A 26,213-nucleotide genomic window follows, 5' to 3' on the forward strand; every position below is an offset into this window, starting at 1 on the left:
CAGAGTAGAGGTGGAGGTGACAAGGTTGGATTTCTGGCTGGCTAGGAGCACTACAGTAAAGGATACACTTGGAGTAGCTCTGTTGGTTTTGGATACAACAGGCCTGCTGGGACACTAAAAACCTATTTTGAACTGCAGTCAATCTGTTAATCTATCCCAGGGAATGAAATGCATCGCTGCTTATCACGGCAAGATGTGACTGAGCGGTGCTTGGGGCTTGAATTACCATATTTAATTAAATGTAAGATACTGAAATGCTTGGGGAGAGCCACTAATGAAACTGCCCTGGCTGCAAAGCACAGCCCTTGTCATTGTCCCCTTCCAGCATCCAGTGTGCACTACATTCAAAGGTATAACTTGAGAAAACAAATATTTGCATTGTTACAAGAAACACTTCTTACAGTTGGAAATGTTTAGTTTTCTGCTTGTTCGTGGTGCTGCCAATATTAGTGGTTCATAAATAAACTTCAATGGATTTTCTGATTTAGACTCATCAGTAAATGATCTTAGAATTCCTCTCAGGGACAAGAAAGCTGCCTAGAAAGAAGAGAATGGTGGAAGCAGCAAATTTTCACCCTCTGCTTTTTTTCAGATAATAAAGTATAAATGGCCAGGAACTAAAGCTATGGGAATTGATGGAGCTGTACCCAGTCATCAAGCTACTTGCTTGCAGGGATAAAGATGCTGAGCTATCCATGTGTATCTGTCAAGAGTTTGTCACAAGATCTCTATCCAATCTCCCTCACCCACTAGAACAATTTCAGTCTTTAGCCACATATTGAAATTAGACACCCCTCGGGGCAATCTCTCAAAAGCCATCCCTATAAAAATCAATCTGCCTCAGAAACACCAGGACAAATTCATAATCTGAGTCCAAGTCCAGAGGGAACTTTGTGTGTCATGAGAATATTGTGCTTCTGGATGGCTTCAGGAGTTGGTCTTACTCCATAAAGGCCCTCATGGTTTGGGATGAAGAAATCAGCTCTTTCCTAATGATCTATGGGGATGATCAGTGCTGGAGTCTGCAGGTGGGATGCTCAGCACAAAAAGCCTTCTCTGTATTAGTCTGGAAGTCAGAGAGTGCAGATATTGTGTTGGAATTGTTGGATATTGTGTTTTCCCAATCACATTCCTCCCTGTGTCTTTCAGGTCCTTGACGAAATGGAGGCCAAAAGGGAGGCGGAGAGAAAAAAAGCTGAAGAGACGAAATTTAAAAAAATAGTCAAGAAAGAAGAAGAAGAAGAGCCAAAAAAAGGTGGAAAGCAAGTAAGGCAATAAGAGCAGATTGTGAAAGCAGAGGCAAAGCTCAGGTGTGGGCAGAGGCTGTTCAATGACATTACATTGGTCACCAAAGCTCCAGGCTTGGGTTCAGGAGACAAAGAACTGGCTGAGGTTGGTCCTTCTCAGCCTTTCTGTGTCCTTGATGATGCTGGGGAACTTTTAACCTCTCACATTTTAGAAATGACCATGACTGAGTCCAGTGGGAAGAGCTGATATAGGTGCAGAGCTGTCAGGCACATAAATGAGGGCAAAAATACACTTTAGGGCTTTGAGATTGTTGTCAGAACATTCAGACAGTTAACAAAGTGGTAACCAAGCATTCCCACTTCTCATGTGGGTACAGAGAAGTGAATTACTGCCACCCCTTGCAGAATTAGAAATTAAGAGCCTTAGCCTCACTCAGATATCCACCTCAGAGCTTGTGTGGATTTCAAACTAATTTTTAAACCACATTAGCCAGCATTTCATAAACCTGTAAATAAGGCATGCATTTTCAGCCCACATTCTCAGGGTTTGAAATATGAAATATGTCTACTTCCAATGACAGTAGACATCACTGAATGTACAATATACCCCCTGAAATCCTTGAGATAAAGGGCTGCTTTCACAGAAGATTCCAAATTATTTCAGGAGCAACTTCCCAGAGCAAAACACCTGTGAAACAGTGCACTGACCAAAGGGCATCTTCAAAAGCAAGCTCTACAACAAAAATTGTAGGCTTTTGCTGAAGCAGCAGCTTTTGTTTCTCATTTACTCTACAGTATAAACAAAAGCTGAAACAATATATATTTTTTAATAAGGGTCATTAATCTCTCACTAAGTATGTGGAGGAGAAGGGTGAGTTTTCTAGGGCAAAGCTTGCTCTTCACTGCAAGTTTTACACAAATTAATTTGAAGGCCTAACCCTAGAACAAACATATATAAAAAAAAAAAGATGCTTTTCTTGGACAACATCCATTAATCTGGCCAAAGCTCTCAGAACATCTAGCCAGGAACCTAAATTACATGAATTTAGGAAGCATCAGTCAATTTAATTGGAAGGTAGATACCTAAATGGTAACTTGCAAATGAGCATCTTGAAAACACTATTTGGGGATTTGGGGTGGGTTTTTTTCCCCTTTGTAAATGAAAATACACAGCAGGCTCAAGGAGAAAATACACAAATATTTTCCAAGCTCCTTAAGCCTGATTAACAGCTTTGCTAACTAGGAAGGGTAGTGGCTGCTCCTGTGCAAACAGGAGATGTTTGTAAGTTCTGGTCACACATGTCTTCAGCTTGTTGGGAGACACTGTCACAGCTCTGGTGAAGCTGCTGAAACTGGGTGGCACCTCACCCATCTGCTCAAAAACCTGACTTTCACAGGGTAAAGCTTGATTCCTTCTTGCTTTTGCACATTTCTGAAGCTAAGAACCAACAACAGCAAAAATGTATCTCCATCCCCTCCCAGCCTCTGCAAGGCTGTTTTGAAATGGGGTGAAATAACAGCACAGAGCTCTGGGGTTTTATAACTTCATGTCATTCCCATCTCCTCAGCCATCACAAGTCCTGTCAAGTAAAATTCTGAGCCATTATATCAGGTTCTCTATGGTTCATTGAGAAAGAACAAAGGGAACATTCTCTCCAAGGTTATAGCACTGACAGGGGAAAAAAATAGTATCTTAGACCAGTTGAGAAGTATTTGGAAAAGTTCTAACAGCAGGACTCTTATTAAAATAAGTATAGGCTATAAGTCATAGGGATGCAGGCAGAAAAAAGCTCTGCTCCCAACTTCAGCTCTTAAAGAAAACAAAAGTTTGATCCCAGAAGGAAATTTAAGTATTTCTCACAAGCCTGATAGCAATCTTTACAAAGAGTATTTGATATCAAAGTAACTGCACTTTCTCTTCTCTGCAAGGTGCTGATTTGATTTCCCATTAGGCACCTAAGGAAAAAACGACCCACGACTTCATCCCCACATAATCCCTCTTTCCAAAAGCAGAGGCAGCCTGCACTGCCTCACCCAGTAACCTGCTGGATGTGAGCAAGGCTGTGCATCCCTGAATTTCACCCCAAAAATGTCTAACAGTGGGACACATTCTTGTCCTGAGGAAAATATCCATGGGAAATGTGCCCAGTGGAGTCAATGCCATTTTCCCTCTGTTGAAGGGGAATCACCTGGTGTGGGATAGACCTTGGAAAGCCTCAGATTTACTCTAATTTCCATGTTTCTGCTTAAATTCAAACACATATTTTTGATTTGAGGTGCCTTAACACATTCTAGATAGAACAAGCATGGATTCAATCAACTGAAAATCAAAAAATACATGAACTGGCTTCAGAGGAAAAGTTCTTTGTGTTATATTGACTCTTAGTCTGTTAATTGAGGCAAGAGGGAAAACAGAACAGCATCCTGCAAGTGTCCTTTAGACATGAGACAGTGGGTTTGATTAAAATCAATTAAATTGACACAATGATATTATTTACATCAGTGTATAAAATCACTGAAGTAAATAACTAAAATGATTCATTGGCTTATTTATAACAATAAAATGTTGATGTGTCCTGTGCTATTAAGAGGCTAAAAATGAATAAGGTATTTTTAGGCTGGTTTGGGGGGAATTTTTTGGTTGGGTTTTTTAATAGTTGACACATTTCCTCCCAGAACATCATGGTTTAATCATTTTCTATAAAAGACCATGGAAAAATGGTAAAAGAAGGATTCTGCCTACTGTAAATGATCCAAGGATGAATCTCAAAGTGCCACACTCTATAAAACTGGGAATACATTTGAGTCACTGGGGATTGGAGCTCAAATCCTTAAACTTTTCCTTATACTTTACCAAAACACTTCTTGATCTTCAGTCAAGAACCTCCTGTGTCTCTTTCAAATGCATCTATAGGGTAGAAGTGATAAATGGATTTCATTTTTTCCTGTCCTTCTGGGCCCAAACTGTAATTACAGTAATACTACTTCCATTAAAAACACATATTTAATAAGAGAACAGGGCTGCAACTGCACCTGCAGGTAGCAGATATGCCCCTAATTACAGGGCTTATTTAAGGAAGTGTTTAGTTTTAATTAGCCCAGGAACTGCACTTTATATCTTGCTGATAACAAGTGGTTTGCAGGATATTTAGCAAAATCCTGATTCACCTCGTGCTGTCTTGTGTAAATCCACATTCACCTCCTCCCCAAACAGTGATCTAATCTCCCTTCAGCAACTATTACCTTGTTAACATTTTGAGACTTATACAATATGACTTATACAATATGAGACTGATACAATATGAAGAAACTTGGATGATTTTCTGGGAAGTTTTTCCCTTAGAAATACTGGTTAAATGAAATTAAACTGTTTCAGAAGCATGGCAATGACAGGAAAAGGAACTGAAAAATCCCAGCAAAGTAACTCCATTTAAATATTGCAACTCTCCTACCTAAATTACATTTTTAAACAAGCTGAAGTTTAATTCTTATTTAATTTTGTGACTTCAGTTGATAAAATGACACCTCTTCTCTCATGGGGCAGTCTGGGTTAGTGGAAGGTGTCCCTGCCCATGGCATGGGGGAGAAATAGATCTTTCAACTCTTTTCCAACAGAAATATGGAAATATTATTCCATATTTCTATTGGAAATAGAAATATGGAATAATAGAATTATGGAATTCTATATCTGTGAAACAATGCTGTCAATAATTCTTCTTTTCACTTTTCCCCCCAATCTAGATAGTGGATACCAGCTGGAAAATGGGTCCAAGTAATTTCCTTTCGATGCTGGAGGAAGGAAGCAGTCAGTACAAAGGTCAGTAGGAAAAGATAACTATTCCAGCTGCAATGTTCTCCCAGATCAGCTTCATCTGAATGTCATTCCTATAAGGTCAAGTGGGCAGCTGACCAAACTATGGAACATTATAAAAGTGAGGATGTTAGATTTTAAAAATGGTATTTAGAAGGGAGTCTCTCAGTACCTCAGTTCTTCCTAGGAATCTGTCAAGACCACTGAGCTAATCATGCAGGAAGGGACATTTCTGAGAGTGAAAGTGAACAAACTAGAAGCAAAGTGCTTCAATACATATTAAAAAAGGCATTTTTGGATTTTCTGAGGGCAACAAAAAAGACATCAGAATAGCTAATAATTCACAAGCACCTTACTGTAGGATCAAATTTCAGCATTAATGTTTTCATACTCCTGTAGCTCTGCCTGTCCTGTCTCCTCCATGAGTGAGAACTCATGGAAAGAGTCCATGGATTCCTTCACACCATCCACAGCCACTCAAATTATTTTTGATTATATGTTTGAATAGGAGGAGCATCTTTTCAAGCAGAGCCACAAAGCTATAAATATATTTGCTTCATAAAAATTGTGTGAAACTAAAACATAACCCAGACTTTCAGCAAGGGGACTGGCTGGTTCTTCACTTGGAGAAAGCACCCAAAAGCAGGGATTTCTTCATAAAAATCATGAAGGGGCATTTTGTTCTTTTCCACATCTCTCCTCTGCTCTTGATATTCCTGTTTATCTCTTAAACACTTGTCTTCAGTGCTCACCTTGATTCACAAGTGAATCAGCAATCACCTGGAAGCCTTGCCCTTGTCTGAAGTGCAAATGGGGTGATTTTTGCTGTATCTCTGCAGCTTCTGTTCTGATCCAATGTGGAAAAATATCTTTCCTGCCCTGCACTCTGCAGAGTTGGTGCCTTGCTAAAATTCCTCATATGAAAAGTCTCCATTATTCCCTCCTGCTGACAAATTACTGGCGTCAAGTTTTCTGCCTGATTGGAGCTGGCTGGAGAGAGAGAAGTGAACAACTTGCTAAATGTGCATCAGTAGTTTGGCCTGACCTCTGACTTGTAACAATTAGGATTTTCTTACACATTATAAATCATAGAGCAGCTTTCTGGCTGAAAAAGGAGCTTTTCATGCCATCCACTCTGAAATACCACGTCAGAACCCCGCTGAAGTCAGCAGGAGCTTTAGATAAGGATCAGATCCATCCATGCTTCTTTCCCTAGCTGGCCAAGGATGAAATGGCACCTGGAATTCAAAACCAGCCCCAGCAAAAGTGGGGTTCCCACTCAGGGCAGGGAAGGAGCAGCAACAGGAAGGCAGGAAGGGTTTGCCTTGGAGGAGACATGCTTGGCTGTAACCTCACCACAGCAGTGGATAGCAGGGTGAGGAATGAGAACACCACGGGGCTCAGTAGGTTCCTTTGATAGCAATGGAGACTCCCAAATCTCACAAGGAGCTCGTGTAACAAGCCAGGGGGGTTTGGAGGGGATGGAGGATTTGTCACCCAAACTATATCTGAACACCAGCACTGCATTCCCAGCACAAAACCTGCTTTGAGCCCTGCTTTTTGCTACAGAGCTACAGAGCTTTTTGGGGTTTTTTCACAGACTACCTCTTTCCCATTTCCCATTTCATGGAATTAAATAAAATTCCCATTTCCCAGTTAAACACCCACACATCTCCAGCCCATCCTGCCAGAGCTACTCCCCACCTCTGAAGGCACACAAGAAGGAGCCTTTTCTGCACAGAGCACAACCAGAAACCCTCTGAGTGGAAAAGCTCTCTTGCAGGCTTCAAAGAATACCTGCACTTCTGTCTTAGGCACAGGAAGGGTCTCTAGCTGTGCAGTTAAACTTCAGGTGAGGTTCTTTTTTTCCTCCCTTTCTCCTGGTGAAGCAGGTCTATTTGACACCACACTTATTTTTAGTAAACAGCTGCTAATTCCTCCTTGCAGCACAATCCCCTGCCTTGTTCACAAGTCCTTGGGGCTTTTTATTGTAGGGCACTAATACAATATTACCTGCAGGTTGTCCAAACTTATTTCTTTTTAATCTAACCGTGGATTCTTTGGTCATCAGAATCAAATCTACAACATCATCTGACCAGAACAGTGCAAGCAGCCTCTTGTATTTTTAATTTTAGGCTGCTTTCATCTCAGTAGCAGAATTATGCAGGAAAAAATAGGTTTGAGTTTGGTCTTTCTACACTGAGAACTTTTTTTAACATTCTTATGTAGAAATAGGTCAGTTGCTATCAGCATTTGCACAGAAGTTCAGATTTATTGGTGCAGAAATCTTTAAAACATGACTGGACTAACAGAGATTGATTAAGAAATGTTTTTATCAAGAGTAATTCAAAGCCTGTCCTAATTGTGTCTAAAGTTTACCTAAATGATAGCTGAGCAAACAACAAACACCTTCATTTTGTCACACCCCCACCAATGAATTTTAAGAAAGTGTTCCCATTCCCTGAAACTGATGCTTTATTTCCAGCTAACTTAATTTTTTTTTTAATTATAGCTCGGTTTTGACAAAAATCTGTGCATTTCAGTTACAAACTTTTCACTCTGTGAACTCCTCTACCAAGCTAGAGCTGCTGCCTAAATTTCACTGGAATTCATGAAGGGTTTTATCCTCCTAGAACTCTATCTGGCAGTTTTTCTCATCGCTAAACTGCATTTGCCAAGCTCTAAAACACTTATTTGAAATGATGTTGTTGGAAACAGCCACCTTTGTGTGACATCTCCTTTCACACTGGAGCAGCCTGAGTTTATGTGGGGCAAATATAAAGCTGAGCTCTTCCTGGGCTGTATTTTTGCAGTGTGAGGCAGCAATGTGCTATTTTCCCCATTCTACAGATGGCCAGTTGATATTTATGACTTGCTCAGTGTCACAGAGGATATTTGAGTTCAACCCAAATACTCCATGGTGTGTCCAAATATTCCTTTAAGGTGTGGTGATATTCTGTATTTTTAACCAGCCTTCAAAAGATTCAAATCCCTTTGCCAGGAGGTTCAAAGTGACCATTTCAAGAAGACCTTCATGGTTCAAATAAATATATTGCCATTTCAGTCACAAGCTGTTCTCTGAAATTCAGGGATGTTGGAGTTCCCTACTGGCCTGCAGAGCTGGGATGCTGATTTAGGAGTGGTCTGGGCTGCGTTTGGAGCCCTGAGCGAGTTCTGCATATAAAATAATCCCAAAATAAGCAGACACTATTTTAGAAAAGGTGACATAAATTTCACTGCATACACACAGGCACAGAAATAGCTCCTGGAGCTGGCTGACCCTGCCTGTAACAAAATACCAGACCCTGCTGACCAGCCAGTGAAAACATAACATCCTTAGCCTCCTGACCCCCCTTTAAAATTAACTTTGAAACATTTTGTTGATCTATAAAAGAATAACAGAGCATCTAACACCTATGAGTTATTGATCTCTCTACTAAAATTAGGCACCTCTAACCCAGTGGTTAATATAACACTCAGATAACTCATTGCCAGGTAATAGCAGAGGCTGGGGGACTCTCTCTGGTTAGCCTGCAGTGGGTATTAACCACTAATCAATCTACAAAATGACAACAAACTATTATAAAAAAACAGAATTTAAAAAAAAACTTGATCCCCTTATGAAAAATAAATATCTAAAGCCTTGTACTCCTGTGAAAACAGAGCACTTGCAACCTGTTGACCCAGTCAGGAGAGTGTTTAAAAATTCACATACCTCCTATGTAATGTCCCTTTTCCCCAAGGCTGGAATTCCAGGCTGGAGGAGCTACCTCATAACCCGGGCAAATCAAATTCTTCTCCTGAAATATTACGTGACATCTGTCATGCCCTCTCATGACCCACAAATAATTTAAAGAAATTAAATGTCTGTACTGCAGTTTCTTTCATGACCAAAATACCCCCTGTCCTCCTCCATCCCCACCATTTTCAGTGGTGAAATGAAGATTACTCACCTGCAAGAACTATTTCCTCTGTGTAAAACTACAAATCCTCTGCGTGGAATTGGGCCCTGAAAATTTGTAGGGGATGGAAAGAGCAGCCAGTCTTGGATTAACTAAAACTTGGGTGTTCAAACCTTTCTGAATTTGTATGGTGCCTTCATCAGGCAGGGAGAATATCTTACACAAAACAGATTTGAAGAGGAGTCAGTGTCCTAAAGTGGAAAACTGTCATTTCAAATCATCTGGAAATTGAATTAGCACGTACTGCTGGAGATTAGCTGTCATTTAGGAAGATACAATCAGGGCTTGAAATACAAGATATGAATTGTCTTCCTTCAAATTAGCTCAAGAAGTGCAGGAAAAAAAGAGGTGTTTCCATTTAAAAAAGGCACTTTGCTAATAGCAGAGAACTCAGATCTGCACCGAGCTCGTCAGACTTCATTTAGTTTTCTTTCTAAAGAGCAAATTGCAGTTTGTCTCAACAAAAATAATGAGCTGCACCTCAGGATCATTAGGTACTTTATCATAAATAGCTTTTTTTCATCACCAGTTACACAAATTTGCTGTGGCTGGGTGTTAGGTCTCCTTATTACATCTCCTTTGCACAGCATTTCAAAAGAGAGGTGCTGGATCAGGTGAGTTTTGTCTCTTTTGGGCTTAACTGCCTTTCAGATTCTGCTTCAAATTCCCCAAAGCAATGTGCTGTTAAATGGAATAAAATAATGCCAACACTGGGCACGATAGGGTCCAGATTGACAACACTCCGGGCATTCAGCTTTCCAACCCCCAAATGACAGCCTCACTAGCCCATTATCCTCCTCAAATCTGAAGCCATTTTGCAGCCCAAGGCAGAAAAAGAAATCCCTTAACCTCCAGATTTACAGATCCTAACACACCAGGGCTCTGAACTTGGTAAGGGTCCCCAGAGCCTGCTCCTTTCATACAGCTCAGAATGCAATCAAACCTGCCTACAACTACCCTTTCTTTTGCCTCCAGAAGCAGGTGGAGAAACCAATGGCTTCTGTAACTTTTCCCCCTTTTTTTTCTTTCTTTTGGATCACAGTCTTTTGGGAGAACAGAGATAACAAATCGGATTTTCTCCAGGATCACGACCCGGAGCTGATCAAAGAAGGGGAACGGGAAGGAGTGGAGGAAGAGATCAGAGTGCAGGTGTGGTTACAATAGGAACAGGACACTAATCATGTGCATTACCTGTGTATATTTTGCAGTAAGAACTGGCCCTAGCACAGACCTTCCCTCCTTCCAGAGTCCCTACTGCCTGTTCTTTGCTTTACCACTTGTTCAGCTGAACAATTGCCTGGGGTGAGGTGGCAGAACAGAAAACTGAGACAGATTCCTCTGTGTTTGTCTCGAGCAGGTCGATGAAGTGATGCAAGAGCAGCTGTTGAAAATCAAACAGGCTGTGGATGGAGAGACAGGTCTTGGGAAAGCTAGCAAAGCTGGGAAAGCTGAAGAGGTAAGAGCAGCAAGGTGGGGGAATTGAGGGGCAGCCTCAATTCCCTGCCCAGGTACAGTGGTGGGCAGTGCAAACCTCAGGTGCAAATATCAACCCTAAACATCTACTGAATCTCAAGTCAGAAACATTTGAAAACCTCTTCACCTGTGGCCATTTTCAGGGCCTTCTCCCTTAACTCCCTTTAACTTTTCTAAATATTGCTTAGGACAAGTTGAACTATTCCAGAGATAAATCATTGCAAGATATATCAGCTTTTCACCCTCTTGAAGTCCTTTCATGCAGTCAAACAGCAGAATGGAAGCAATCCCTCTCTTTAAGGTGACGAGTTCAGATTAATAGTTTTTCCAAGGAAAACAGGGATCTAGAGGCCAGTGAGTTTTCCAGCTGTTGGCTGTTTGCCTCCTAAAAAAGGGCTGGTTATTATGTTTCAAGATTGTACACCAAAAAAAATCCCTTTGAATGTTTTGATGTAACCTTTCATTTGTCTGTAACACCACATAGATCACACACAGCCAGGTATTCATTATGTTCCTACATCCTATTGAAGGGTTTGGGAATTTGCAATTAAGCCAAGTTTATTTAGGCATAAAAACCAGGTTGAACTCCCCAAAACACAGCACATGTCATGTTGACATCTAGTTTTACAGCATTATCATATGAAGAATTCCATAGCTTGTGGTTCCCTGAATTCCTTAGCCAAGCATTTAAATTAGAGATCATGTCAGAGCAAAATAACTCAAAGCTTACACCCCACCACTCAATCAGCAGATCCACTTAAAACCCTCAGGGCAAATAGCCAACCCTAATCTCATGCTGTATTTCATTTCTATAATACCTTTTAGCATGCAAATACTTGCTGATGCTCTACTTCTACTCAAATTATCTTTCAAAATGCTCTTTCACCTGACAAACATGCAGGGACAATCTAATAAGAAAAGACTGGGGCAGCTCTGAAAGCTGATCCCAATTCTATTCCTAAAGCTGTTTCAAAAATAGGGGGGGCTTAAGATACACAGCCAAAATATTGCAACAATCTTCCCCAAGTTTTCCTGGGCAGACACATTTAGATAAGCTGGTCAGTGCCCTGCTGCAAAATGTCACACTGGAATTACAGAGCTTTATGTTAGGGGCTGGGTTGGGGTTTTTTTCCTTTAATGTAGTGTTGGAATAGCTTAGGGTGGAGGGAGATTATTGAACTTTTATTTTCCCAAGTTGTGCCAGCAGCCTGAGAGAATGAGGCGGGGAAAGAAGTACTAATTAGATAATAAAAATTCTTTAAAGATTTCATCTAAAAAAAACCCCCACCCAAACCAAAACATTTCTATTTGAGGAGTGGGGAATGGAAGGAAAGATGCAGTGTTAGTCAAAACAAATCTTCCCTGAGCAAAACTATTTAAAATGTCCATTCAGTTTTGGCAAAGGTTTTTTCCAATTAGTATTTGCATAAATATCTCAGTCATAAACCAAACCAATGCATACCTGTGCACACAGACTGCAGATCTGCTTTAAGATAATCTGGTCTGGATAATAAGAATAATATGAGCTGGAACATTTTGGAAATAGCTCATTAATCTATTATTCAGCAAAAAAAAAATCTCTACTTTTTCAAGCCACATCCTATTTACCATATGTCTCCCCCTCAGCTATACAGCATGAAATAACAGGTGGTTGTTTCAGGTTCTCATTGTAGCCAGGAGCATGTCTGGAGTACAATCCAGTGAAACATCCCCCTGCCAAAAAAAAGTAGAGATATTCTGCATTCTCAAGAGAATCCAACATTCTTCAGAGAAATCAGACCTTTTCCTGCACTCTGGCAGTGGGCAATGGGCACTGAAAGGGTCATTTCTTTAAGAGAGCTTTTATGGGCTGAATTTTGTCATCCCAAATTCCTGATGCCGCATTTAGCCATTCCCTCTATTCAAGGAGGGATTTTTCTGCTTTCTTTGCAGGGAGACACCACTAGGGCTTTCCTGGTTTGTCAGGGAATAGTTCTACCAGGGGTGGGTGTTCTCTGCCTTTCCAAGCACACCTTAGGATGAGTTGTTCACAAGTCAGGAAATTTCTATCTAGTCCATATTAAAAGCAAAAAATCTGCCTGACCCATGGGAACCAATCTGAGTTTGAAAGTTCCTTTTCGTGGAGAATGCAAAGACATTTTGGAATTGGGCTCTAAAGGGAAATTTCTCCCTTCCAGTCAGTGTTCCAGACATCTCAGGTCTTAGATTTAAAAAAAAACCCAACATTTAACAGCTCCAGGCATACCTAGAGCCCTTCCTTTATTTCCATAAGTACTTCATCACTGACTCCCAAACCTTCAAATACCACTTACTGCTAAAAGCTGCCACTTAACCCTACCAAGAGCTGCTCTTAATGCTCCTGAAGATAAGAATCCCATTTGCCACCTTCGTGGAAGAAAAAACTTGGGTGAAAAAACTGTTCTTCTCATGGCAAGAGAGTCTCCAGAGCAGTAGACTGGTCTGGAAATCTCAAAACTAGATTGCTCCTAATACTCAAACTACACTGCAGTTATTGGAGTCAGAGATCCAATTCCTCTTTCCAAGCTGGAAGCTTCCCACACCCACAGACTGTCCCACCTTTATGGCCAGCATTGATAGGGGACAGAGCAGAGTGTCCTGTTCGAGAGACACACTCTGCTGGGCTCTAATTCCTCCACACAGCTCCTGGTGCAGTGACTGTCACTAGAAAAGGGATGAGGATCCAACAGAAACAGAGCAATGTGGGTCAGCTCTGATGGAAATTGCATTTTCCTTCACTGTGCACAGCAGCAGCTCATCCCTGCCCAGCCAGGGGTCACCTGTGCAAGGACAGGCTGAGGAAAGGCTTGAAGGGAGATATCCTCTGAGTGAGGAACGTGGCACTCACTGACCTGGAAGTCACATTTAGGAGCTTATCAGAGCACTTTCTACCAAGCCCATTGTGCTGCTTTTCCTGCTCTGCTCCCCCAAGGATTTATTTCTGATCCCCCACTGCAGGTAAAGCAATGCACTGGAAATGATCACACCCACACATACACAAAGGCATGGCCAGAATTCAGGAAAAAAAAAAAGAGAGAGATGCAGAAAGCCCAGGAAAAGGGGACATGAGAACCTAAGTGTGTAAAATTTGCTTCTGGAATAGGGCTGAACAGAGCTTTGCAGATCCCTTTTTGGTGCAGCTGGGCAGAAATCACAAATACCTGTGACAAAACTGACAAGAGCAAAGCCATAGAGAATGAGGCCAAAACAGAGGCTGGGTCAGAACTGAGGAAAGGCTGGTTTGAGGGCTGTGATTTCCAAGCCCTGCTGGATTTTCTGCAAGTGCTGCAGATTAGCACCCAGAGCTCTCAGCCAGCTGTGGGAGCTGTAACCTCTTTGGATGATAAATCCAAACTTGGTGCCTAAATACAACAGGGATTGCAGATCAGAGCTCTTCATTCAGCAAGAGTTTATTAATCAGTGGGAACATCTTTGTCTAAGCACTTTTTCAGTACAAGTGTCAGAAGCTGCATTTTTTTCTCTCAGCAGTGCCAGAAAAGACTTCTCAACCCGTGCCCAGCACAAATCTGCACTTGCTCAGCCTCCCCTCTTAAGCATCACATATGATCCAAGAAATCCACTAAAAAACTGCATCAGCTGCTGCTGGTTTTCCATAAACCACAGCAACACCTTCCTCTTGTTGCTTTTCCACAAGGAACCTACAAGAAACACAGAGAGGAACTTGTTACATGGAGGGACAAGGGGGAATGGCTTCAAACTGAGAAGAGGTTTAGATGGGATATTGGGAAGGAATTGTTCCCTGTGAGGGTGGGCAGGCCCTGGCACAGGGTGCCCAGAGAAGCTGTGGCTGCTCTGGATCCCTGGCAGTGTCCAAGGCCAGATTGGACAGGGCTTGGAGCAACCTGGGACAGTGGAAGGTGTCCCTGCCATGGCAGGGGGTGGCACTGGATGGTCTTCCAAAAATCTTCCAAATGAGGCCTTTCTGTGATCCCATGACCCTTGGTGGCCATAGCTGCAGCCAGGACTTGTGAGATCACAGCCAAAGGGTGACACAGATCCTCCAGTTTCCACAATTTCCCTCAGTGAGACATTTACATACCTTAACCCTCCTGGTGCCATTCCAGGAGCAGACACTGCTCTGGAGTTTGCTCTGAAATCAGGTCTTGTCTGCTCCAACCTCTGAGCTACCCAAAACACTTTGCTGAGCCCACACAGCAAGAGAAGCCACCCCACTGGGCACAGGGGACAGCCCTGTGTCCCTGCCAGCTGCCAGCTGCTGCAGCTCACTCCATGGGAGTTATCAAAGCAGAAAATCCCCGAGTCAAAGGATGGCTGCACAGAAGCTCGACTGACATTTCAGAGAGAGGAGCAAGGAGATTTCCATTATAAATGACAAGCATGTTCACATTCATTAAACATTATCATTTTCTATATAAAAGCCGTTCCCAGTAAGACATTTTGGAGGCAAGCCATTGTCTACAATTCATATTTCCCCTTATCGCATCTCAGCCTGTGCCAAATTCCCCACAAATGCTGTTGTTAATTAGGAAAACACATTTTTCCTCCACACAGTTCATTTTTGTTTTGCTCTGGAGTTACTTTATTGGTGAAGCTGCCTTGAGGACAATACCAGTTGGCCAATAAATTCAACATATGCTTAGTATCTTTGCATAGGTTGAAACGAGCCTTTCTTCCCAGTCAGACCCCAATATATGTAATTTCTGGCTTGTTGGAAGAGAGGTTAAAAAGACAAAACAGGAGGAACAGCAAAAATAAACCAGTGACAGCCTCAATATTTCCTCAGTTGTTAAAACAGCATGGCATATGCTTTCTTCTTCTCATTCCTTTTCTTTAAAACAAAATCCCACTGGCACATTCTGATGAACATTTGCTGCCAAACTTATTTATGTAAAGAAACCCAAAGTGTAGCTCTGCAAATAGAGTTGTTTGCATTATCCTAACTGAAAACTTAAAAACATCCCTTTTTCCCAGTTAGCTGATCTCTATGGTGCTGGGTTTAGGCTACATTTTCATCTGGATTATCTTTGTGGCATCATAAACAGCAACAGGTGATTGAACCACAGGTTATTTACTTTGTGTCTATCCTTGAAAACATAAAATTGATGTATTCCTGAAGGCTGCTGATCTATCCTGTGAAAAAGCCCAGCATTTTCCAGATAATTGGATAGGATTTTTTAACTCAACAACGCAGTCTCCAGAGCTCTGCAGAAGTATTCACTATTATAAAAAAAGCTAAATAAATGGCTGTATTCCCAAGAAAGCGAACATAAACTTTTGGAAAGAATAAGCTGTCTTGTTCAACTAAGCATTTAAGCACGTGCTTAAATTTAAGCTGTTGGAGAAATCCCCCGGTGCAGCAAGGTTTCTGTGTAAATAGTTGCACTGAAGCAATCCTGAAGTGCTCTGCAGGACTGGAGCTCAGACACCAGCAGTGGGCACTAACATGGATTAATGATGCCCTCTCCACACTACTAATTATCCCTAACCATATTTATGCCTCCTGAGCTGTAATTAATGGAGGGGCTTGACAAGCCTGAGTCACATCTTCCTTATTTATGTTTGCCATGAGTTTTTCGGAATATGTAGAGAAACGAGGCGCACAAATCGAAATCTTTCCATGGTGAAAGTGTGGGGAAAATATAAAAAGAGCAGGTTGTGTTTTTCTGGCCTCTCCAAGCTTCTTCCCTGAGGCATTAGGAAGGAGAAGGCAGAAGGATGGCCAGTGGTTAGGAGGGTAGCCAGAGTCTCAGGAGGTTTTGCCCTCAGGGATGTTGTTTATACACACCCTAATATATATATTTTTTAAAAAGGCATCAACAGGCTCTGGAGCAGCTCCTTGGACCCCACACCCTTTTCCTTCCTGCTTCCTTCTTGGGCAAGGGCCATATCCCCCCTCTCCCACAGAACTGAGCTCCAGAAAAATCACAGAATGACAATCATACAATTGGAAAAGCCTTCAGGTCATCAAGTCCAACCCTTAACCTGCACTGCCAGTTCCACCACTAAACCATGTCCCCAATACCACAGCCACACAGCTTTTCAATCCCTCCAGGGCTGGGGATTCTACCAGTGCCCTGGGCAGCTGTGCCAGTAAAAAAAAAAAAAAGTCTAATATCCAGCTAAAGGGAAGAAGAGAAGTTTTTATCCTTTGGAGCAAAATTACTCTGGGATGCTTTGCTATTGTAGCCTCCACTGGAAGCAGTGGGACTGCTGTTTAAGGAGATGATTGTTCCCTTTGGGCTGCAGTTCTGGCCCTCACTTCGCTTCAGTACATTCAAAACCATTTATCTGTGCTAAAGTCTCTAATTCCTGCCTGTTTGTGTGGTCCTCAGCTAGGCAAGAAACCCGGGAAGAAAAGGATTCCTGAGCTGGAGAGAGATCGAACTGCTGACAGGTAATGAGAGAACCTCTCTGCATCACCTCTCCAAATCACCCTGGGTTTTCCTCATCTTCACCAACAATCACAAATTAAAATCCCCATTCTGCTACCCCACACCACCAGGAGCAGCTCCCTCCCCTCCAGGCAGGTTAATTCCAGTTTGCAGAGCTAAGCACAGGGAGCATTTCAGCAGGATATCAGCCCCGTGTGCCTCTCTCCCTCTCTGCAGGTGCAGAAGCACCTGGCTGCTTGTTGACTGTCAGATTTTCCATCCCAGGTGGAGTCTGAGAAGAGAGGCTGCAGACAGACCCTGCACTCTATAAATCCCCTTCATGGCTGAGCTGTAGTGTACATGTGATAAATCAGTCTAAGGGATCAATAACAGTCCTGGCACACCTGGCCATTTCTTGTGTGCTCTTGCTCTTTGAAGCACCCTTATTTTATTGGGAGGATCTGAGAGGATTTCTTCTTCTGACCCGACATTTTTAATGAGTCTGGGATGTGTTCTCTGATAATCCAGCCATTTTTCACCTGTGCACACAACAGACACCTACCCAGAGTTATCACCACAGGGAGCAGCTGATCCAGGAGCAGAGCAGGGCAGGAGAACAGCACAGTGGGATTCACCCCAAAAACCCATTTGTGCAAGACCTGGGCTCCATCATTTGGGTGCTGGCACCACACAATCAGCCAATGATTTCTTTATCTGCTTTAAAACATTAAAAAAAAAAACCACCCTCCAGGCAAATATTTAAAATCTGTGTCTCATGAATTATAACAGAGCAGGACCTCTCCTAAAGAACTGTGCCAAAATCTAATAAGGATGCATATATTCCCTGCTTTTAAAACTACTCTTGCACATACCTGTTTCTTTATATATCAACTTAACATGCAGCCAGCTGAAAACACGAGCTTTTTAGTAGCTGACTTTTTCTCTGGCATTTTGGCTCCATGCTTTGCTCTTCCCTGCTGAGCATTTCAGAAATAACCCAGAGAAGAGATGAATAACTCAGATTCATCTCCATTTTGGCCCAGAGGAGGGGCACAGGGGGCTTCAGTCAACAAAGACTGGTCTCATCACACTTCCTCGGAGGAGACTCAGGACATGCATCATTTAACTTGCACAGCAAAAAATAATAAACTGGGAAAAGCAGAAGTTCTGCTCCCACCAGGTTAGTCCCATTCTACCTTCTGCCTGTTTTATGATGCATTCCCAACATAAAACCACTGAGGATGAAAGCAAGAGTCAGAGCATCAAAATCAACCTTGTTGAAGGTGCATTAAATTTTGGATTTGCTTATTGCTACTCCTACATTAATTGTGCCACTAAGACTGCATAAATGTAAAACTTCTCAGCTGAAATGGAAAAAAGGCTGCAGACCTCAAATTATACCTGGAGGTTTATTAGCCAGCTGAGAGGCACAATTAAATATATTTATTGTAGCAAGACTGGGACATCCCAAATAAAATAGGTGAGAAAGGCAGAATAATTGAGGGGAAAGAAATGTGAAAAGTGTACAAAAAGATGAAAAGAGCTAAAAAGATTAAAATCAATATTGTTTATGCTGTCAATACATCAAGAATTACCAACAGGTTTTTTTCAGTTTATGTCATCCTTGAAGCAGTGTCCATCTGTGGAACCAAATGCAAAAAGTGTTATTCAAATTAATACTTAGAATTCTCAGTGTGTTCCCAGGGAGATGAGGCTGTCTATTGCCAACACAATAAATTCCAAGAAGAATTAATGAATTAGTACTAATTGGAGAGCTAAGTGAATAGGTACAGTAGTGTTAGGATTGCCATTATTGTGCAATTTAAAAATAATTTCCCAGTAATTGATATTAATGAATGAGTCCATTGCACAAGTCATAACTGATCTGGCATCACCTGGAAATGGGTAAATGGAGTCAGCAGGAGAGGGAGTGCAAGAGATTCCTCAGCACAGCACAGCAAACTCTGCTTATTGATTGCACATCGATGGTGCTAATCACCTTTTCCTCTGAGCCACAAAGTGCATTTAGAAAGCTGGGCACACATAAGTAACTCAGGCTGGCTCAGTTGTGACAAGACTGAGCTTCTCCTGGTGATTTCTGAGTGATGTCTCTTGCCTGTAGGACCATCGAATCCCTGTACCAGGAACTTGCAGAAGAAGGATTGCTCATCAAAGTCAAGAAAGTGAATCTCTCTGACTACATCGGTAAAGTAGCCCTTTTCAAGCTAATGTGATGGTTAAACTAAGCAAACCTCCAGCCATTCCACACTCACTGAGCCCTATTTCCAGTCAAGACTGAGCTCAAGAGTAGCTGCACTTTCAGGACTTTGAATATCTAAAGGCAGCTATGCAAATCAGTCTGTTTCTGTAGGGTGCTCAGAACCTTTCACTTCTGCTCCTGAACCCAGGACCTGTTTGCAGAGCTGGTGTTTAACTCCAGGCACCAAACCTGGGAGCCTGGAATGGTTTTGGATGTCTCAGCCACTTTAAGGTGGAGCCAGAACATCCTTTAAGGAGCTCTTGCCAGGCATTGGCAAGAAAAGACAAATCTAGCAGAGCAGGGGTCACAATCCTTGCGGAATATTTCAAAAATTGTACCTCCAGCTTTTGTTCATTGAGCAGAGAAGACTCACCCACTCCTCCCCTGCACCTCCCTGACTGCCCATGAACTTTGAGCAGTGCTTTGAGGCATATCTGCCCCTTGACTTGAGCAAGAGGTGTCTCTGCCCAGTTCTGCATTTCACACTCCCCTTGTCTGGTTTCTGTTACCTGCAACTGCAGCCAGACCTGACTGTCTATGCTCTACATAGATAAAATGGGTAAAAAAACCCAAACCCCACATTTTCAGACTTCAGAGAGGTCTGACCCCATGTCCACAAACATTTGGTGACACACAGTGAAATCACAGCAGCTTAACAGCAAAAAAAATCCCCAAGATTCAGTAGTTTCAAAAGCCATGGATTGAATTTGCAGCCATCCAGAAACAGCCATGCCAGAGATTGATAGTAAAAGTCCAACATAGAAAAAAACCAGATTCTCTTCTATCACCTCCAAATGTTTATATAAAGCCTTAGAAGCACAAGTTCAGCCTCCAGAGCCTCTGCCCATTCCTCTGAAGAATTCCTAATTCTCTGAATTAACAAGAATCCCATGGATTTACTTCATTAAAGACCATGAAGTAAAGGATTGTTTTCATTCTTCCTTTGTCCTCCCAACCCAAGGTCACTTTTGTCCACCAAACATTCCCCCACCACAAATGCTTTTAAAACAGCACATTTTCAACAGATTTTTTAAATCCAGAGAAACTCTCTTGATGTTTATTAAATCCAGAGAAACTCAAGGACACAGTCAAAGCCTGCAGAGAAAGAAGTCCTCATCTACTCAGCCTTACAGGGCTGGAGCCTAAGGAAGGTCACTTCCAGTTCCTGGGGAAAGGACAAAGAGTGGAACTGTGCTACACAGCCAGTAAAGGCACTGAAATGTCCCCCCTCTATGACAAACTGACATCACTGAACTAATTTTCTTGGTGACCTTATCTAAATTAGTCAGAGAATATCCACTGTGATTTATGTGCAGTTGCAATTAAACCCTTTGATGCCTTCTAATTAAATCTGTGAAGATTAATTCCTATCCCGTTCTTTTGATTTCTCCTTAAATAAAAGATAAAACCTGAAATGAATTTTATTCTTCAGAAGGGAGGGGGTAGTTGCACCAGGGCTTGTCTGCCTTTTTGCCCCCAGATTACACCTCCACTTTCACTCTTAAGCACTGCTAATTTACCTCTGCTCCAGAGCCTCTTGCCCTCTCCCTTATCATCTCCACTAAAACATAATATATTATTATTTTTCAATAATAATCACCATAATGACATGTAATTTACATTAAAAATAATCACTGGCTACATCACAACTGGTTTTCCTGCTTGTGGCCCATCCTGCTGGATCTTTGTTCTCCAGCGTGTCTTGGATATGGACTTTGACAGGGCAAGCAATGTGATTATAGCTCTGTAACAAGAGCCAAGGCAAGATTAAATCGTTTCAGTTCACATCAGGGATTTTTAGTTTTCTTGGGTTGTTTTGTGGAGGTTTTTTTTGAACAAAAGTGGGGAAAAAAAGGTGAACTGCAAAGCGGAGAGCCCCACCAAATGAGGTGACACACTTACATGTCTAACACAGAGAGGAGCTCAGATGGGACCCAGCCAGGGAAAAGCTTGTTAAAATAGCTTTTCCCCCTTTTTGAAATCCTTCTGAGAGCACATGGTTCATTGGGATTCTAGCCCTGTAAAATCCCAAATCCAGGAATCCTTTGCCAGCAGCGTGATTTATGGCGCTGCTAATGATTCTTCTCCACAAAGTTTCTTTCAAAGGTTACTGGAGACCAACTGCTCTCTGCAGAGCAACTTCCACAGCCTGGAAGGGAAAGTCCACAGCCTGTTCAGCTTCAATTTACCTTTGCAGTTCACCTTTCTCAGAGCCACATTCCACCAGGCTATTGCCCAGCTGCAGTCTCTGTCCCAGGGTTTGCTGAGTGTGTTACATCCCTGTCCTGCTGCAGCTCCTCATTCCCTGAGTTCTGCTTTTCATGACAACAATGCCACATTTATGAAGCTCCTGCTTCCTCCTCACAGGCTACTACAACTGTCTGAGGAACATCCTTCGTGACAAAGGTGTCCATCCCATGCCCTCCGCCCCAGAAGTCAGGCAGCTGGTGTCCCTGTATGGAATATTGCCCTTGGGTAAGAGCACACCAACAATTCCCAGAGGGCAAACAGCACCGGGGCTTTGCTTCCTGTCAGAAACGTGCATTGTACAGCCTTGATTAATCGTAATCTGAAGCCTTTTGCAGTCTAATTGTTTTTCAATCAAGCCTTCAGAGTGAAGGCTGGATCATTTTAATAGTGGAGAAAGGATTGTGCCACGCTCAGGTATTGCCTCCCCAGCCCTTCTCTGTTTGCATGGCAACAGTTGGTGAATGGCAGTGCATAAAGGGAAACCACTTGGGAAAGATAATAGCTGAAACAAGCTCCAGTGATCAAAATTAATCAAGTTAAGGGAAGGGCTAAGGTTGCAATTTACCTTTTACAAGCTGGCTAATGTTACTCAGTGCTGCACAATGCAATCGTTGAAGGAATTAGTCTGGATACATTTTGTACATCGCAGAGAACACTTGTAAATGCCCTTGCAGGTTTAATGCCAGGCTTAGCCAATATCTAGCAAGGCTTTGCTGGGTCAGGTTGTTTGCTTTTAATGTAAAATCTATCCCATATTTTACTTGGCAAATGGCATTATGCCAAACTCCAGTGATTGCAAGAAGTGCCTGTCTCAGGGGCTTTTACTCAAAACCTCCTTTGCTTCCCCCCTTTCCACTCCTGATTGGATTTCTCAGCCTCAATACTTCACTCGCATCCTTTTCCATTGCTGATTGGATCTTGGGGAGATTTTAACCAAGCATGTCCTCCCCCAGGCTGTGTCACTGTCTGCTCATCCCCTTTAGAGGGCAAACATCTCCCTGCCTCCCATCCTGCAAAACACAGCAAAGCAGACACACAGCTTCTGCTTTTCCCTCCTTCCAAAGGCCAATGCTCAGGTTATTCTCCCTCCAACCTGGATGAGGTTCTTCCCACCTGCAACACCCCCAGCTGGTTTGGGGCAAACCCTCAGGGGCTGAATGAAGGTTTGACTGCAATCAGCTGGGAGAGCTCAGCAGTTATCCCTGTCTGCACAATGTATTTCACAGATCCTATAACTCCCCCAAAGCTGGGTTTTAACACCATCTAATCTAGGGAAATCAAGCCCTGAGACAGCCCTTAATCAAGAGAAGCCATAAATTTTCTGCCATTTATACAATTGGCAAAAAAAATCTAGGGAGAGGAGACCCTGGACTGGTTAAACAAACAAAAGGTATTTGCAAGAGCAGTTTGAAAAAAGCCTTTGAGTAACAAAAGGTACTACATGAGCCAAGAAAACAGGTACAGGAATGGTTTCACCTCTGGGGTGATATGTTACCAATGACATTTTACTTAATTGGTCTCTGGACCAGTTCATCACAAGAAAATTCTGTATCATAGAAGTGAAAGTTTTTCTCAAAATAGTCACCTGATGGCAAGGAAAGCCCCAGTTTAAATGGCATTAAGAAAATTATAAGCAGCTGAAAAGAGAAAGAATGGTAGAAGCTATACTTCATCTTTAACACAGAGGAGTCTGCTGCTCCCCTCCTAATAAATCTTTGTGGAATAGTAATGGATTGCTATGGAATGACCAAATATTAATAAAGCCTGGGTGGCTGACAACTTCCTACACCCTGCACCGTGCTGGAATAATGGCATTCATCTCTGTGCTCGGTTCACTGTCATTTATTTGGGATGTTAAACCATTAGGACACAGATAGCCAGCCTGATTGGATTTGTTTTAAATACCAGCAGTTCTCCTTAACCCAGAGGACTTTGCCAGGCTGAGCCGAAGGCTCCCTCTGTAGTTTTGGGGGCAATTTCCCCCTCACAGGCTGATGGACACCGTTCTGAGACCTCCAGATTTTCAAATACATGCAACTACCACCCCTATTGACACAGGACATCTTTAGGCATCCAGGCAAAGATGTTGCAGGACTCCCAGTGGGCATGGATAAAGTATTTGACATTTCCTGCTATTTCCATCTCTGGAGGTTCACCTGTCCCCAGTTTGTGTGGTGACAGCTGCAGGGATGACAAATTCCATCATTATCAACCACCTACATCTGTCTGTGCTTGTATTTTCCCAGTGCTAGGCTTTCCCAGGTGATGGATCATATTTCCTACAGCCCAGGATGAATTTACCTGGAGCAGCCATGGAGACAAGAGTTAGAAATGCTGAGCAGTCATTGCTGCAGGCACAGCAAGGGAAGCACAGCAACCCTGGCTGAGCCTTTGCTCTGCTCTCAAAATCATTCTTTCAGCTCACACAGGTTTAAAACTCAAGTTTTCCCATCAGAAGGTACAAATAAAGGTGGATGAGTTTTGCTCCAAACAGGGGTGTTAAATCTGCTGGGCTCACAGCTCTGGTTATACAGAATTGAACTCTAGAGCACTCATGCTGTATAAGGAAACAATTAATTCACGTTATCAATTATTTATGGTGAATAAAAAAGGAGGAATCATTCCATTACCTTTATGGCAGATTTAAATGAAAGCAATAATAGTGCCTTATGACTTTTTACAGGTTCCCAAACTGTCCATGAGAATGCTCCTCTGGTGAAATCCCTGTTGCTGGCAGGACCCTCTGGTGTTGGCAAGAAAATGCTGGTCCATGCCATCTGCACAGAAACAGGAGCCAACCTCTTCCACCTCACTCCTTCCAACATTGCTGGCAAATATCCAGGCAGGAAGGGCATGGTGATGATGTTTCACATGATTCTCAAGGTATGGTGTCTTGGGGAATTCTCTCTACCAAGGTGGTCCAGTTCTTTTGTGGGACAAACAGGGAGTTGAGTTTGTAGTTTCTCCATAATGAGGAACATACACACTTTGGGCAAAGCTGCTCCACTCGATTTGAAAATCCTTCCCTGCCTTCAAGTGTTCAAAACATCAGGAAGGATTTCTTCATGGAAAGGGCAGCCTAGGGAGTGATGAAGTTCCCACCATCCCTGGAGGTGCCCAAGGAATGCCTGGATGTGGCACTCAGTGCTCTGGGCTGCTGACAAGGTGGTGCTAAAGTCAAAGGCTGGACTTGATCTCAGAGGTCTTTTCCAACCAAAATGATTCTGTGATTCTATAAAACCACTTGTTGACAGCCAGTGTGTGCAGCTCTGCAGAGGATTTAATGCCCCTGGAGAAATCACTGGGAGCAGCCATATTTTTTCACATGAACATTTATGGGAGCTTTGTGTTACCTTGAATATGAAAAGCAGCACAGATAAAGAAAATTCTGTTCTCTGTTTATGTGCACATCAGCCAGGAATGCTTGCCATGCAGCATTTAATCAAATGCTAGGCTGGGGGTGGTCAGAAATTTCCTCTCTGGGGCTGTTGCTGGACAAGAGCTCTCTCCCCTATATTGCTCTCTGTTTACCTATCAGCAAGCTCTTCAAAAGAAGGAATCCTGCTTCAGGATTACAGGGAACAGAAAAGTAGGGGAAGTCTGGAAATGAAAGCAGGCATATGAACTGTGAAGAACATAGCCCAAACTCTCCTCAAAAAAAAAAAAAGAAAAAAAAAGAAAATTTAAAAGACACTCTGCTGGCAGGATTTCTTCCACATTCTAAGTCCTCAGCATTTCTGCTCCGGATGGGAGCTGGTAAACATTTCCAGACAAGAAAAAAAATGTAGGAAAAAGCCAAAAGTAATACTTTTCCAGTGCCAGTGGTCTACTAAAATTGGCTTTGCTGGGGATTGATCAGCTGTATTTTATGAAATCCAGTCTTACAGCAGGTTTTGTGACAAGTGCCTCCATCCCCAGAAAAGCCACGTTTCACAGGCAAGAGCAAAGCAATCCTGGAGGCTCCCAGTGCTGAGGGAAGGGTGACAGTGCTGTGATCACACACCCCTTTGATGCTGTGGCACTAACTCTGGGCCTGGCACTCCCTGACACGAGGCAGGGCCATTATACTGAGCTAACAGTCCCTCTGCTCTGCACATTTCACCTTCCTGCACTTCATTTCTCTGCCCTCATCAATGGCAGAGCTCAGCTCTGGCTGCAGGCACAGCACACACCATCCTTGCCATCAGTCCCTGCTGGAGCACGAGGACTTGGAGCACAGGAGAAATGAGGGCAGATTTTTACTCCTGGACAAGGATCCAGATGGAGATAGTATGGAGATTTTTTTGTCTATTTCCACCCAAACAATATATACAATAAGAGGAACATGCATAAAATGTATATCTATACACGTTGCTATGTCATTATATACACACAGGCCATGTTATGTGTGCCTATAGGTAAACACAAACCCTTACATTTCCCACATGACCTAAAAACAAATGGAAACATTCTCCAACCCCTCCCTCAAAATCGTGGGGAGCAATCCAAGATTATTTCTATACTTAAAACTCTTACAAAACTCAGTGACATTTCAGTGAACCTCCAAGAGGGGCTGGGATGGAGTTGCTCACAATCACATGGAATCAGGGCTGTCCAGGCACTTGCTGATCAAAAAGTGACTTTGAGTCACCTTAAACACCTTAAAATAATTAATTATTCCCTGTTAATGGGCAATTAGGAAGCCACAACTGGACACTGGGCTGCCCTGGTAAACACAAGCATTGCCAAGCAGGTCCAGGGCACAGCCGTGGGGATAAGGGGCTTGGAGGGTGTGAGACAAATCTGGACAAATCCAGTTGTTTCAGGCTAAAAGAAGGCTGGAGGGAGAGGGAATTTAAC

At 42.6% G+C, this 26,213-nt stretch overlaps 1 protein-coding gene and 1 long non-coding RNA gene across 8 annotated transcripts in view; one reads left to right on the plus strand and one right to left on the minus strand.

Moving 5' to 3' along the window:
- Nucleotides 1-26,213, plus strand: part of DRC11 (dynein regulatory complex subunit 11) — a 97,835-nt gene that overhangs the window by 55,770 nt on the left and 15,852 nt on the right. For all 5 annotated transcript variants that reach the window (XM_085065810.1, XM_085065813.1, XM_085065812.1 and 2 more), the window contains 8 exons: nt 1,150-1,266; nt 4,989-5,064; nt 10,063-10,169; nt 10,378-10,476; nt 16,826-16,887; nt 18,987-19,069; nt 21,492-21,599; nt 24,058-24,257. In XM_085065810.1, coding sequence (XP_084921936.1) covers nt 1,150-1,266; nt 4,989-5,064; nt 10,063-10,169; nt 10,378-10,476; nt 16,826-16,887; nt 18,987-19,069; nt 21,492-21,599; nt 24,058-24,257 — 852 coding nt within the window. The remainder of the gene's footprint in view (nt 1-1,149; nt 1,267-4,988; nt 5,065-10,062; nt 10,170-10,377; nt 10,477-16,825; nt 16,888-18,986; nt 19,070-21,491; nt 21,600-24,057; nt 24,258-26,213) is intronic.
- The window catches only part of LOC146434331 (uncharacterized), a 78,992-nt gene that overhangs the window by 31,615 nt on the left and 21,164 nt on the right, over nt 1-26,213 (minus strand). The window contains exons 2-3 of one of the 3 annotated variants that reach the window (XR_014853350.1): nt 21,027-21,273; nt 20,725-20,868 (exon numbers count right to left, since the gene is read on the minus strand). The exons of the other annotated variants lie outside the window; for them this stretch is intronic. This is a non-coding gene — a long non-coding RNA (uncharacterized LOC146434331). The remainder of the gene's footprint in view (nt 1-20,724; nt 20,869-21,026; nt 21,274-26,213) is intronic. 3 annotated transcript variants of the gene reach the window in all.

The sequence above is a fragment of the Lichenostomus cassidix genome, chromosome 7, assembly GCF_008360975.1.
Source record: "Lichenostomus cassidix isolate B80296 chromosome 7, HeHo_3.0, whole genome shotgun sequence".
NCBI lineage: Eukaryota > Metazoa > Chordata > Aves > Passeriformes > Meliphagidae > Lichenostomus > Lichenostomus cassidix.